Raw genomic sequence first — 14,162 nt, 5'->3', positions numbered from 1 at the left:
TTTGGTGTTGCAAAACTCGCTACCCGTGGATGGAGGGGACCTCGTTGTCAGGACTGCTAGACCCAGTTCTGCGTTCCTCAGTACGAGGACAAGGAGCTACTGGAGAGGGTCCAGCGAAAGGAAACAAAGATGATACGGCGTCTGGAATGTTACAGTGAGAGAGACTGCAGGGGCAGGGTCTGTTCTGGCTGCAGAAAACTGAGAGGGGATCTTGTAATCCATATAAATAATCTTTAATAGGTGGCATGAGGATGGTGCCAGACTCTTTTCAGTTGTGGCCAGCGACAGGACAAGGAGCAATAGCCGTGAACTAAACCACAAAAAGTTTAATCTCAACATGAGGAAGACCTTTTTTTCCGTAGAGAATGGCAGAGCACTAGAACAGCTGCCTAGGGAGGGAATGGAATCTCCCTCTCTGGGGACATTCCAAACTCATCTGGACACGTTTCTGTGTCACCTGCTCTGGATACCCTGACTAGACCATCGCTAGAGATGCTTCCCAGCCCTAAGAATTCTGTGATTGTGTTCTTTTCCGGTGGCCTGGCAGGAACACATTTGTTTTAGGTGTCCAGCAACTTCTAGTTCTTCAGCAGCTGGGGGCTGCAAGGAACAAATGGCACTTCCTGACTTTTGAGTGCTGTAATTTGTGTCCTTTCAATGCTTAACAATTCTTAGTAAAAAGAAGGCTCCTAAGAGACCAGCACCAGGCAGTGCTTGCATGAAGAATGAGACATACGTCCTTATGCACCAAAACAGAACAACCTTCATCCTCCTCCTGTTTATTGGCTCATCATCGTCTCGCTGGCACAGCACTGTTCTCCTGACTCAAAATTCCTGTCTTCATTTCAAGGTTTACTTTTGGCTTCTAAAGCCTTGCTTCTGCACATGCTTTCACCTGAATCATTTCATCAGGTTAAACGAGTGTAAGCTGAAAGATCTGTGCCAACATTTTGGAGCCAGTATAATTGGTCTAACAGTGCACCTGGTTCAGCCATCAGCCGCAAGAAGTTGGAACTAAAATGGCATTTAATTTGTTAACAGGATTCAGCTGACAAGACACATCTTGGAGGGTCATGGGACCTCTTCAATATTAGAAAAAAATGCAAATACAAAAAAAAAACACTATCTGCTTTAAAAGTTGTTTCTGAGCAAGGTTGTGTTTATTTACTGAACTCTGGTCCTAATATCACTTTTTTGGTCCTAATATCATCTTTTTTTGTGAAAATAATAACCTAGGAAAATACTTTTATTTATTTTCCTTGAGGAAGGACCATCACAGGTCTCCAGCACTAGAAGTTTTGGGGGGTTTTTTTGAGCCATACATATATGTGTAGATATGTATGTGTGTATATAAATATATATATATATATATATATATATATATATATATATACCACATATATATATACCTTTACATATATTAAACTACTTTATATGTATTTTAAACTACTTTTTATGAAAAATGTCAGCAGTCATAAAATTTGATTTTCAGACATACACCCTGACTTTTCAGCTTCTCAACAAAACTTTTTAAATGCAGCTCATGCTTGTACTTCATTGCTGTCCTTTTCACAAAAAGAAAATAGTGTAACTGCCCTCTGAGTGTTGACTTTAATTATTTCTTTTTTTCAGAAATCCTGAATTTGTTTTGTCCAGATACACTTCGTGTCAGTCTCCACAGGTTCCCGGGGAAGATCCAGTGCCACCTCTCACAGAATCTTTGTGAATAGCAGGAAAGTGTTGGGATTTGTATGACATACCCTATGCTTCTGTTTAATACTGATTATCTGGTAAATCAGGTAATCCACATTAGATAATGTGGGGAGAAATTGTGGCACAATTAAGACTGTCATAGGACACAGTAGGCATTCCACTAACTTGATTCCTGTATTGTGATGTGCAGTTGGGAGGGATATTGTACTAGTTTGATTAAGTTTGTACAAATCAAAGATATGTCAATCAGTTTCAGTGTAGATTTGTTTATGGATTTTGGTGGCAGGATGGTGCTGGGGCTAAAAGTTTAACTAAATAGTGAGAAGTTGAGGCCTGTCTGAAATGTGAGAAATCAAAGTAACCCAGGGTATAAGCACTTGTTCTTAGAAGCGTAAGCTGACCTTTAAATGCTCCTCAACATACAAAGGCCTGACATCAGGAAATAAAGGCTGTACCTGTGACAGGGACAAGTTAACCTTTGATCCAACTAGTTAAAAAGAGTAGAGAAGTGCTGTCAATTATGACAACAGTACCCTTGATGTTTCCTATATCAAGTGGAATTTTAACAACATACAGACTTAAGCACAGAAACCACTTTACCACTTTGGAGGCTCTAATGAACAATCTGCCTGCTTGCTTTCAAGAGCAGAGTTTGAAAGAGTAAAGAACTCTCAACCTGAGATATTGAACAAGATGACTTCTAATTTAGAATGGGAATATATATGGCTGGCTCCTCCTGGATGAAGCTGAAGTGGATGTGGGATGCCCCAACTGCCTGTGTGAGGTGACCTTATACAGCTGAAGTGATCCCATGGCAGCATTTTATGTCCCACCTGAGACACTGACAATCCTGGGGACTTGGAACTGCATAAATTCATGACAGCTTGGGACAAGCAGGCATTTGGGATATCTGAATATTCTGGGTCTTGAGGAGGATTATAACCCTTCTTGTGTGAGTCTGAGGTAGAGCTCTGCTTTGGCTCTTAGCTCAGGAACAGCTCCAGTCCTTCTGGGAGGGGAAGTGTTAGCAGATTGTTGTCTGACCATAGATTAAAAGTTGAATAACTGGGTCCTGTCCTTCTGCTCTAGTGGGCTGAACTCCCATTTTCTGTAGTTCATCCCTTCAGCCTACCTTCAGTTATGCATGACTAACACCACTGTGGAAGAGCTGCAGCATCAGCTCTCTAGGGCTGGGGATAATACTGAAGAACCTTAAGGCTGGATAAACCCAGCTTTCATCGCTGCCTCTGCTAAAGAGACCTGTTTGTACTTAACAGTCACTTAGAAAGGAAAATTATAGCAAAAAATACTGCATGTATATTCAGTAAATTGAATTACTTACACTTGAGAGGAAAACCTAAGTAACAAGGCAAGCAGAAAGCTTTTTAACTGGAGAAGTGCATGAGTTTATTAGGACTAAAAGCAACTTTTTTCTTTTAATCCAGCTAAAATTATTGATATAAATAGGCCATAATAAGCTATTCTAGATACAATGTAAATGGGATTTAAAGGCAGAATGTTACAGAGACAGTAAGCTGGAGATACAAAGGTAACTAATTCTTCAAATATATTAAATGCAAGAGGCTACACGTGGCTTTCTTTGGTGTATTGATTCTTAAACTTGATCTTGCATTGACTGAACTGAACACTTTAACACAGAAACAGTATTTTACACTTGAAGGCATATCCTCAAACAGGTTCTGCACAAATGCATGTAAACTGGACTTAAAACCAGAGAGTCCTTAGAAAGAACAAAGACCCTGGTGTACATTTTGCCTTTCTCTACAGTGGCTAAATATCTCAGTGTTCTCCATAAGTGTGCAAAATGGTGCATGCAATACCACATCAGCAATCAGAGTAAGAGCAGCAGTAAAGTGCCACTTCATTGCATGTGCCTAGTCCTGGTTATTTTGTACAGGGCATGTACCAACACAAAATATAAATCTTTGTAAAAGTCACTGATCTTCCAAGGGGAGGCAGAGTTAAAAAAAAGGTCAGTTCAGATGGCTTGGTGGGATGCTTGTTCAGAAGGGAGGTGACCTTTTGGAAGCAGGTTTCTCAGCATGATACTTCTTATGTGGGGGAAATCATCACAGTGGCTTCTGAAAACTGCTTAATTCCAATGGATTTTGTAATGCTGTCAAGGACTCTTAACAGCATTTGGGTACAATGAAATATTTGCCTATCTAAATCCCTGTAGACTTGCATGATCTAAAACATAACTTGCCCTAAATGGAAATTACACTATGGAGATCAACGCCATGAAGGTATCCAGAGGATATTCAAACGGAATATTCTCTTCAGCTCTGTTGTGCTTTGCACTTAGCACCTTCCTTCTCAGGAACTTGAAGCTCTCAGGCTGCTAATACTAGTGAATTTAGCCTCACAACATGCAGTGAGGTAGGTAAGTTTACCCCCATTTTGCACATGGCAAAACTGAGGCAGAACTCTGAAGTGACTTTCATAAAGTCCCACAACTTGTCAGTGGCAAAACCAGGAATATGTTTTCAGAAGTCCAGACCCCAGACCTCTATCTGATTTAAGTCCCTCCCTACTACCACAAAGCAAGCAATACATGCAACCTTTATCCCTCCTCTTGCTGCCATAGTCCTGCTGACAGAGAGGAAGTTTTTCCTGATTGAATTCCCACTTTCTTTGGCAAAAAGCACCTGGTCCTGTCAAAGTGCTTTGTATTATGCTCTTCACAGAGGCATTTCTTCTGAGGCACGATAGAAAAGCCATGGTTTCCCCATGGCAGGGAGACTGTACAGGTCCAAACAGAGCCTTATTTCTTGCAGAAGACCTGCTGCTTGGCATTCTTCACCCGTTGCTCCTCCTTCAGGTTCTTCTGCCGCATGTGTTTGCTGGAGATGTTTTCCACGTGTTCCGAGGGGAACCAGCCTCTCTCCCGGTCTGAGAGTTTTACTCCTTCTATCCACCCTGTGGTGTGGGGAAAAGCACAACATGAGGCAAAAGTCACATGTTTTTTTCATAAAAAAGCCCCCTCCAAAAAGACCCTAAGAGCAAAGGAAAAGATCCTCTTTCGGCTTCCAAATAAAGCACACTAAAGAAGATGAAGAATCCCTCTGCACTCTCAGTCCTACAGTTTAAGACAGGCACTGTTCATTCTGCTCACCATCATTGCTGTACTGCATAACCATGATGATATCTGCCTTCTCCAAAGCCAGCTCATCATTTTCCCGAGCCTTGTAAGTCTTTATGCACTGAACTTGTGGTGCATCTGAAGGGGAGGAAAGATCACATTGATATATCGGAAAGCAACAGTAAACCTGTGGACATCAGCTCCAGAGGAGGTGGAGAATTAGGAGCTGCCCAAATAAAAAGTTGAGAACTAGAAGGAACACTGCAGGTCTTCATCTAAAATGAAGCGTTAAAACATGTACAATAACTGGCAGCACCCAGCACTGAGGGAAAGCCCATAAGTATGTTCTTTATCTACAAAACCCCAAGTATTCTGGCTTGGAATCCTTCTGGGGTATCCCACCTAACAGTGCCTGTGACTCCTGCAAGCCAGTCCACCCCCAATGCTGTAGCAGCAGAGCAGTCTCACCAGGGCATTCCAGGAGGTCCAATTCTCCCCGCGGAGGAGCCAAAGCAGAGATCCACCTCAGCTTCTCACTGCTGGAATACAGCACAGAATAGGTATCAGCATTCAGTGTGAGGGATGACAGTCTGGTGACTGAAATAACGTGGAGTGGAGGGGTGTTTGCTCACACAAAGGGAAGCTGAGAAAGGAGGTAGGAAAAGGCAAAAATTCCCATTTTTGGAGGCTGATGGTATGACATAATGTGGTAGTATTGTATGAGCAACTATGATGAGAGAGGGGAAGGTGTTTCACAAGGAAATAGTTATAGCAAGAGGATGCTTTTCAAGACTTCTGCTTAGCAGCTGAATTTGCTATTTCAGCATTTGAATAGCTGAGGGACAATCATCAGGCTACCAGGAGGTGTCTGGCCATGGTAATGGGATATACCACAGGTAAACTTGAGCTCTTACTGTGTCTCTGTCCGAAACAAGAACTCTACTCTTTTCCCCTGGTTATTCTGAAGCAGAAAGAGACGGAACAGATTCTTGTTTGCCCCGTGGAGTTTCATCTCACACTTCTCCCCGCGCACATACGAGAAAGCAGCATGGTCAAACACAACGAAACGTCCACCCCTGCAGGTCAACAGGAGGAACAAAACAAGGTGAGAGTTTTAAGGTTATGAGGGTTACATAGTGAGTCACATAGTCTGCAGGAAAGCAAAAAGCTTTTAATGAGTCTTCATCTGCTTCACACATCCTAAGCAGTGCTCTTGTTAGAAGTCTCAGAAGACCAAAGAAGAGAGAGAAAAGATTTAATGAAAAGGGTAGAAATACTAACCTCTGACCTGTCAGAATTTTTTTGGTAGCTTACAGCTTAAAAACAAACTCACCACCCTCAAAACCCCAACACAACTAACCAACAACTCTCTTGACAAACCAGTGATTTGCACATTCACTAGTCCTCATACTGTGCTTTAGGAAGAAATTATTTACCAAGTAAAACTAGAATAAATGGTTATTGTTCAAGTGTTTCACATTGTAGAGATGCAAAGGCAGAATCAAAATGTTGTGCTAGGGACCACAAGATATGTTATTGTATTACAGTATGTAATTAAGCGCTGGGACTATCAATTTCCACATACTTTCATGATACTTACATCAAGTCGGGACAGGAGAGTGACTTGACAAAGACTGCCACTTGCTGGCAGGCAGAGGGAAAGGACTCTGTCACCAAAGCACAGACCCCGAAAGAGACAGGTATTTTAGAAGGGGCAGCAAGAATTGTGTTGAAGCACTCACTCCTTGGGCCGAGACAGGAGCAGACGGTCATTGAAAAGATGCAGGTAGATGGGCCGGGTCGTGACTTTCCATTTTGGACTCAGGTTGTTGAAGTCCAGTGCTGTCAACTCACCACATTTCACAAGTCTCCTTGACTGTGAGATGAGTGGGAATATCTGCAAGACAAAAATAAATATTTATGCACAAGAAGAAGGGTCCCTGTGAGTTTTGGATTTGCATTTTTGCCTTTCTCTTGAGGAATTGTGCTTTCAGTTCTCCAGCTGGAGAGGTGTAAGTCATGGCAGGCACCTTCATGAGAAGGCTGACATGAATGATTGGTCAAGGGAAGCACTGATGAAGAGCTTCTGGTTCAACAGCTCTGGGTTCTCTGAGAGGAGAACAAAAAGTGGTTTTGTGGGGAAAGACAGAAAATACATTAGACTAGAGCAAGGCCCAGGGAATGGGTGAGCTCACCTTACACTCAAATTCAATCTTCTGGCTGAGGTAGATCAGCTCTTCAGTGCTCTTCATGCGCTGGACATTCTCATTGCAATCCTTGATGAGCTGCAGAGGAAAACAGATAAGCAGTGAGAGCAGAACTGCATGGTGGGATCAGTACTACTCCCAGGAGCCCCTTAGGTGTCAGCATAAGTGACAATTCCTTAGGCATCCTCCTGCAAAAAAAGTATATATTACAATCAGAGAATATTCTCAGTTAGAAGGGGCACACAAGGATCATTGAGTCCAACTCCTGGCCCTGCACGAACACTCCAATAATCCCACCCTGTGCCTGAGAGCATTGTCCAAATGTTCTTGGAGCTCTGGCAGCCTTGGGGCCGTGACCATTCCCTGGGGGACCCTGTTCAGTGCCCCATGACTCTGTGGGGGAGAAACCTTTGCCCGATATCCAACCTAACCCTCCCCTGACACAGCTCCAGCCATTCCCTCGCGTCCTGTCCTTGGTCACACAGAGCAGAGATCAGGGCCTGCCCCTCCTCTTCCCCTTATGAGGAAGCTGCAAAACTGCTGTGAGATCTGGTCTCCGTCTCCTCCAGCTGAACAGACATCAGCCACTCCTTTTGTCTTCACCTCCAAGCCCTTCACCATCCTGGTGGCTCTCCTTTGGAAGGTCAAATCATTACTAGACAGAACAATCCACCTTATGAAGTTGTACAAATTTTAGATAACCATTTGTCCTAGAAAACTTTAAACCTTGCCTCTATAATAAACAGGATAAGAGGAAGGGATGCAATAGAGTAATGCTGTGGGGTTTTTTAAAGCAAGATTTTCTTGCAGGGACAAGGGTGGGAGTTGACTAATTAGAGACAAAGGTAAGGCTGCAGAAAGGGTAGGCACCTTTACCTTTTCAAGTGCATCATAGGCCTGCGTTGCTTGCACTTCCTCCACAGACCCAGGCCGAGTTCTTTTCAGGATATTCTGTGTGAGAAAAGATGATTTTCACGATGCAAACAGGGAAAGGTGGTCATTACCACCACTGAAGAGTACAATAAATAATAAAGCAGAAGTAGCTGATGACATGTGGAGACAAGAAAGCCAAAAAATTGAGATGCAGAATGTCACTGTTAAGTCATACTGACCAGTGATTCCTGTAAATCTAAATTGTATTAATTATCACATAGAAGTTATATGGCATAGGAAGCAACCACTAGCTAAACCACAAATGGACGTATGAACAGAATAGACTTGTCCTTTTCTCCTGGTAAAAAGAAGCTCAAAAAATCAAAAAGAAGAAATTCATAGAAAGAACTCAAAATTAATTCTTTAGGGACTGGCTGGTTCCCTGTCTGGATGGCTCTTTATTAGTCAAATTTGCAGGCAAAGCATAGACACAGACTGCCTTCCAGAGGGCAGCCAAGGAACCCTTGCTTTGTTTTCCTAGCAGGAAGCCAGAAAGTTCAATAAAATGGAAATCAGCATGTTCTGAGAAGACTCCATTAACTCTTTCTTGGGGTACAATTAAAGTAGTGTCACAACAAAGCCCTAAATGATTCACAAATAGCAATGCCTCAAACAGTGCCACATCCATCATTTCCTGAACACCTCCAGGGATGGGGACTGCATCATGTCCCCGGGCAGCCCCCAACCCAACACCTCCCAACTCTTTCTGGGAAGAAATTCCTCCTGATGTCCAACCTGAACCTTCCCTAATACAGCTTGAGGCCTTTTCGTCTTGCCCTGTCACTTGTTCCCTGGGAGCAGAGCCTAACCTCCTGCCAGCTGCACCCTCCTGTCAGGGAGTTGTGCAGAGACACAAGGTCCCCCCTGAGCCTCCTTTTCTCCAGGCTGAGCCCCTTTCCCAACTCTCTCAGCTGCTTCCAAACACAGCTTGAGGGAAACTTGAGGGAAGGCAGAGAATCACCACAGTTACCTGTAGGAGGAGTTTGAGTCGAGTGATGCGCTGGAAGGGGAGGATGAGGAAGGATTTAAGCGAGAGGCGCTGGCACACTGGATCACTTTCCAGTCTCTCCAGGACTTGCTGGAACCCTGCATTTCCATTTCTGTGGGAGTGGCAAAGAAAAAAAAGACATCCAGGCATCAGAGTAAATAAATAACCTTCCTAGTATCAGGGAATGCTGGAGTACTCCCGACAGTCAGGTTTTGTCCCTGGGCCAAGAAATGTCAAGAAACTTCACCACTCTGCTACTGAAGAGCAACTACGGGTTTCTAACAGCTACAGGATGACAGTACAGCTGTTGTTATCTCTATCCTCTTTCCACAGCTCTCTGGAGTAAAAGCCAGAAGTAACATCTACATTTCAACTCCCTCTATCAGCAGTGCTCCTTTCATGGGGACAGTGGTGATTTGCACTCTGGTTCTCAGTGATCAAGACTGAAAACCATTATCCAGGATGGTCATTTTTGCTCTCTTCAGTAGAGGGCAGACAGAGAACAGCCTGCAACAAGATCAGATATTACATATTATTTTTCTCCCCAATGCTATGGGACAGAAGCCTGCAGGAGCTCTGTCCTGCTGTCCCAAATGCCATTGAACTGAGGAAGGTTCTTCCGGGGGGTGTAGCAAGAGCACTACTCAACAGCCTTTTCCTGCAGTATTGCCCATAGTTTGAAAGAGTAGGAAGCTATTCATGGAAGTAAGGGGGAGAAGGGTGCAGCAAATGAGAAAAACTTACAGTAGTCTCTGGAAGGTTTGCTCCTGATATGTCTGGTTTGTCACATATGGCAGATACACCCGGCGGAAGTCAGGGGCATGCTTCAGAGCCACGTCACACACACGGAAGGTGAATATGTCCTCTTCAAATTTTTCCTCCAAGTCAAAGAGGAAACTGCAGCACATGGATGTGGTGCCAAGAAAGGAGAGGGAAATATCAGTGTCATTTAGTCTTCTAAAACCCTGACAGCCCACACAAGCACAAAACAGCTCTTTAGTTCTAGGGAGAGTGTAATGTCTGGATAATGACAATAGGGCTTTGAGGATAATGATAGGGCTTTGTATCAGCAAGGAAAAAGCAGAGGCAAAAGACCTCTATTCTTGAGAGGTCATGCTTCTACAGGCATGGTCAGGAAACAGCTGAAAACTAAGACCTCACCAGAATAATCTTGCTAGTAGAAATGGAAAAGGTAGCAGCAAACCTTACCAGCTTAGTAACTTATGTAGTCAAGCCTTGCAGGAGGAAAAGCAAAACAAAATCCTACAACATACAGGATTCCTTGCATGTGGGGTCATGTCCACATTTCATGAATTACGCTCTATTGATTCACATTAGTTTCTGCCAAGTGATGGTTGTAACTTACTGTTTTTCCTTTTTTACCCCGCTTTTCATCAGGGCTAATGCAGCTGCCCCTTTTGTCTTGTATTTGGCAGGAGCTGGTTTGGGTTGAGGTCTAGTTAGTCAAGTTTAATTGTAGTTGAAAGCAGTAGCACAAGGCTACATTACCATTTTGATCCCCTGCAGTGAGCTCTGTGCACAACTGAGCTATAATACCTGGGATTTAACACCAGAATTCACCTAAAAAGGTGAATATTCCTTTCCAGGCAGTGTTGGTGTGTCATCACTAGGTGCTGTATCTCCATTGAACAGTGCAGAAGAGGAGTGAGAAACATTCCTGATGGAAGCACCATGTGCCTGTTAGACCTGGAAGCAAAGGGCCACGTCTCACCTGGCACTGACATCACGCACATCGGAGAGCCGGGAGAAGAGCCACTGGCGCTCCTGGTTGGTTAGCATCGCCTGGAGCTCTGCCGAGCGCTGGAAGTGATCCACTGCCACATTCAAACTGCGCAGGTAGGAAGCCTCAGATATTATCAGCTCAAACTTGGCCTTGGGAGAGAAAACAAGGGAGCACAGCATCAGTACACTGCGCAAGTCTGTGAGGAATCTTACAGAGAGGAAACGTGGCAAAGCAGGAAAACCTCCCAGCACATCTTGCAAGGAGTGTGTAATTAGAGAAGAGAGGCTTTAGAAAGGAAGGGCAAGTATGCACTTACAGACTTTCTTTAAGAAACAGACTTGTGTTATGACTTAAAAATAGCTACTTGCTCTCATTTTACTTTTTATTTCCCCTCAACACCACTTTCACAAGCTCCTATAAAGTCCAGCATCCATACCACAAACCTTTTCCCATGCTGTTGTTTTCACCTCTTTCTCTGAGTCCTCCTGTCCACTTCTCAGATCCTCTCATTTTCTTTACCCAGTTTCTCTGGGTACCATTGTGCTGAATCCACACATCTCCCAGTCTCCTCTCAGCCCTGCAGCTCACATAGGTAAATTTGCTAAACTCACACAGGTCAATTTGCTAAACTCATATTCTACTACAGAAAATAGAATTTACTGTGGTTTTATTAGCATTTCTCACAAGCTTATGTATGGGAGAATGCTGCAAGTCTTCTACTTTTACACACCCTTTTGCATTGAGCATACTCAAAACTCCTTATCATGTTCTCACTTTTCCCCATGTCTGTTTACTTGGAGTTATTTATACAGTGCACAGTCTGTCCTTCAGTGCTGCTTTTCTCTAAAATTCAGCACTTCAGCATTGCTCTACTTCATACCCCATGCTGCTTCCAGGAGTAGAAGTGACCTCTGCCTCAACTACCTGCATTCCCACATCACAGATTTTGCTCTCTGCTTTAACCCTCCTTCCAGAGACTCTTTCTTGACTACAAGACCACCCATTTACTTTGCCACATCTGCCCCATACCTCTTGCAGCCTCTGTTCCTCACGGGACATGTTAAGCAGTATTCTGCTGCCCCGTATCATGGGGATGTCCTGCCAGAGGGATGCATTAGATGAGACTGACAGACGTTGCAAATATGAGTCCTGGGGAGACAGCACTTTCCTCCGTAGCCTCGGGGAACTTGGGAAACTTGACTCTATATCCTCTGGATAATCCACTCTCTTCTGGCTTTGGATGGCCTTGTTCAGAGCCACATCACTGTACTCCTGATACAGTAATCTTGCTGTGGAGAAAAACACATACATTTTTCTTTTCTGTAGTAGCAACTCACCCTCTGCTTCAACTTGGACAAAACTCTGCCCCAGACTGGGACAGCCAAATTCAGGCAAAGCTCCTCAGCTGCCTGAGTGTACTGCAGGATTCCAGAGTGTACTGCCTTCCCTGCTCTCTAACACTACATCCTCACAACCACCACGTGGCAGAAGTCCCTCTCCTTTGTGCTCACTGCAAGGGTGAAAGATGCTGGTGGAGAGGGGACTGCCACAGCACCCCAGGCAGGAGGTACTTACAGGAGTTGATTAGTTTGGAGTGCCGGCGCTTGAAGTTCTCTGTTGTGTCTGCAGATTTCTTCTCTCTGCCAAGGAATAAGGGTTTCAAAACACAGAGTGAACAAAGGGCACAGCACCAGAGAAGGCTTATCCAAACCTTAGAAACTGCTCTGTCACAACAGGGACCTCTTATTTTCCAACAAGCTCAAGCTCCACAAGCTTTACTTGACACAAAGGGAAAAGTTTGGCTTAATGGAATGGCTGTCCTGAAGGCACAGAAATACCTCTGTTGCAGTAGGACTCTCTTCAAGAGAGCATAGACTGAAACATAGGCCTATGGCATTTAATTAAAGTTTTCCACTCCTTATCATCATCTTTGGTAACTCAGAAACAACGGAGGCTTCTGTGCTTCACAGGGATTGGGGCAAATTCTAAGAATCTTTGAGAGACTCACCTCATTATAACTGTTTCTGAGATGACTGGTGGTTCCCTGTGTGCCTTGTGAGCTTCCTCCTCTGAAGGAACAGAAGAAACCTCTGCATAGAAGGCAATTGGAAAGTAAACACATCAGTCAATTTTTAGACTTAATCTACAATCCAAATGACGCACAGATACCACTTACCTATGCCCCACCTAAGTCGCAGTGTTGAATTGGAGTACAGGTGCCCTTGTGGCATTTATTTCTGGGTCAGAAACATTCTAGTTTTAATAATTCTTGACATTACTTACACTTTACATCTGTTAGCCACATTTACTTTTCACATAAAGAAAAAGGCTGATATTTTAGGCAGCAACAGTAACTCTAAGAGCTTCTCTCTCCAGTTATGCAAGTAAAGAATTGCCTGTGTGCCTTGTTTGGTGCTGTCCTAACACTTTCAGCTCCTAAGGCCAGGCATCAGATCAGTGGAGCCAAAGTGTAAAACTGGAGAAGTCCTTTTGATTTGTGAGGGATTTAATCAAATAAGGTGTGAAGAAATTCTAAATCTGAAATAACTGGAAGCAGAAAAAGGAAGAAAGTCCAAAGACTGAGCTGCAGTTATGGATAAGGGGAAAGACAGTACTATTGCCTTGAATATTTTAAAATTTGGAATCAAGAAATTACAGGTCAAACACATTAACAAATCTTGAGATTCAAGTTCTTCCAAACCTTTTACACCCTTCCATACCCCCCTCCTTTTCCCCTGTGCCAAAAATACAGCATGTTTCAGAGCTTCAAAAATAGACTAAAGCAAGAGCTAAAAAGAAGTAATTATTAAAAGAAGTAATGTAAGGTATAGTAAAGAACATATATACATCCTGATAGCAAGTACTGCTGAATGAGCTGTAGTACAGAAGATGCATGTTTTCCACTTGTGACATCAGTGATTTGACTTCTGTGCAAGCTGAGACCTTGGGTTTGACAAATTTCCCTTCTTATCTGTACTCTTAAATCCTGCGCTCACAGGAATATAATCTTTTTTAAAAGGTCAAGTGGGAACCTAAAAGTGCCAGTTGCAAAATAAGGGGAGGCAGCAAATAAACAACTGATAAGAAATATGGGCTACTGAGGGTGTGTGCATGGATCTTCTTTATTGCCTCAGGAATCCATGAAATAAGTTTATTGTAGCAGGTATTAGTGTGGCATGGGGAGACTGAGCGCCAGAGTGCATTCCTCAAGGATGCATCACTCAAGGGAACAAGCAGGATACAGAGGACAGCAGAGAGGAAAGAGGGGACAGCTGAAAAGGGAAGCTTGGGGCAGGATAGGAGAGGGCTGTAGGGCTGGAGCAAGAAATATCACCAGAAGGGCACAAGAGCCATGCTAAGCTCTCTACTGTCATGCCTCTCCATCATATTGTTTATTTAATTTAATCCTACTTCTTGATAACTGTTCTAAGTTGGAGGGAGGAAGAAGGAAGGGAAATGGAAGAGAGGACTCAC

The 14,162-nt window shown here is 43.5% G+C and overlaps 1 protein-coding gene across 9 annotated transcripts in view; it reads right to left on the bottom strand.

Moving 5' to 3' along the window:
• Positions 1-3,095: 3,095 nt before the first annotated feature.
• Positions 3,096-14,162, bottom strand: part of ARHGEF5 (Rho guanine nucleotide exchange factor 5) — a 33,304-nt gene continuing 22,237 nt past the window's right edge. For all 9 annotated transcript variants that reach the window (XM_071418066.1, XM_071418065.1, XM_071418058.1 and 6 more), the window contains 13 exons: positions 12,697-12,778; positions 12,264-12,328; positions 11,718-11,977; positions 10,677-10,837; positions 9,689-9,841; positions 8,927-9,056; positions 7,900-7,974; positions 7,012-7,101; positions 6,559-6,713; positions 5,731-5,892; positions 5,285-5,355; positions 4,850-4,954; positions 3,096-4,653 (listed from right to left, as the gene is read on the bottom strand). In XM_071418066.1, the coding sequence (XP_071274167.1) occupies positions 4,499-4,653; positions 4,850-4,954; positions 5,285-5,355; positions 5,731-5,892; positions 6,559-6,713; positions 7,012-7,101; positions 7,900-7,974; positions 8,927-9,056; positions 9,689-9,841; positions 10,677-10,837; positions 11,718-11,977; positions 12,264-12,328; positions 12,697-12,778 (1,664 nt within the window). In that variant the 3' untranslated portion in view covers positions 3,096-4,498. The remainder of the gene's footprint in view (positions 4,654-4,849; positions 4,955-5,284; positions 5,356-5,730; positions 5,893-6,558; positions 6,714-7,011; positions 7,102-7,899; positions 7,975-8,926; positions 9,057-9,688; positions 9,842-10,676; positions 10,838-11,717; positions 11,978-12,263; positions 12,329-12,696; positions 12,779-14,162) is intronic.

The sequence above is a fragment of the Agelaius tricolor genome, unplaced genomic scaffold (genome assembly GCF_023055355.1).
Source record: "Agelaius tricolor isolate 1412-34295 unplaced genomic scaffold, bAgeTri1.0.p SCAF_74, whole genome shotgun sequence".
Lineage (NCBI taxonomy): Eukaryota > Metazoa > Chordata > Aves > Passeriformes > Icteridae > Agelaius > Agelaius tricolor.
Note: the sequence above shows the minus strand (reverse complement) of the source record. Positions and strands in the feature narration are given on the sequence as shown.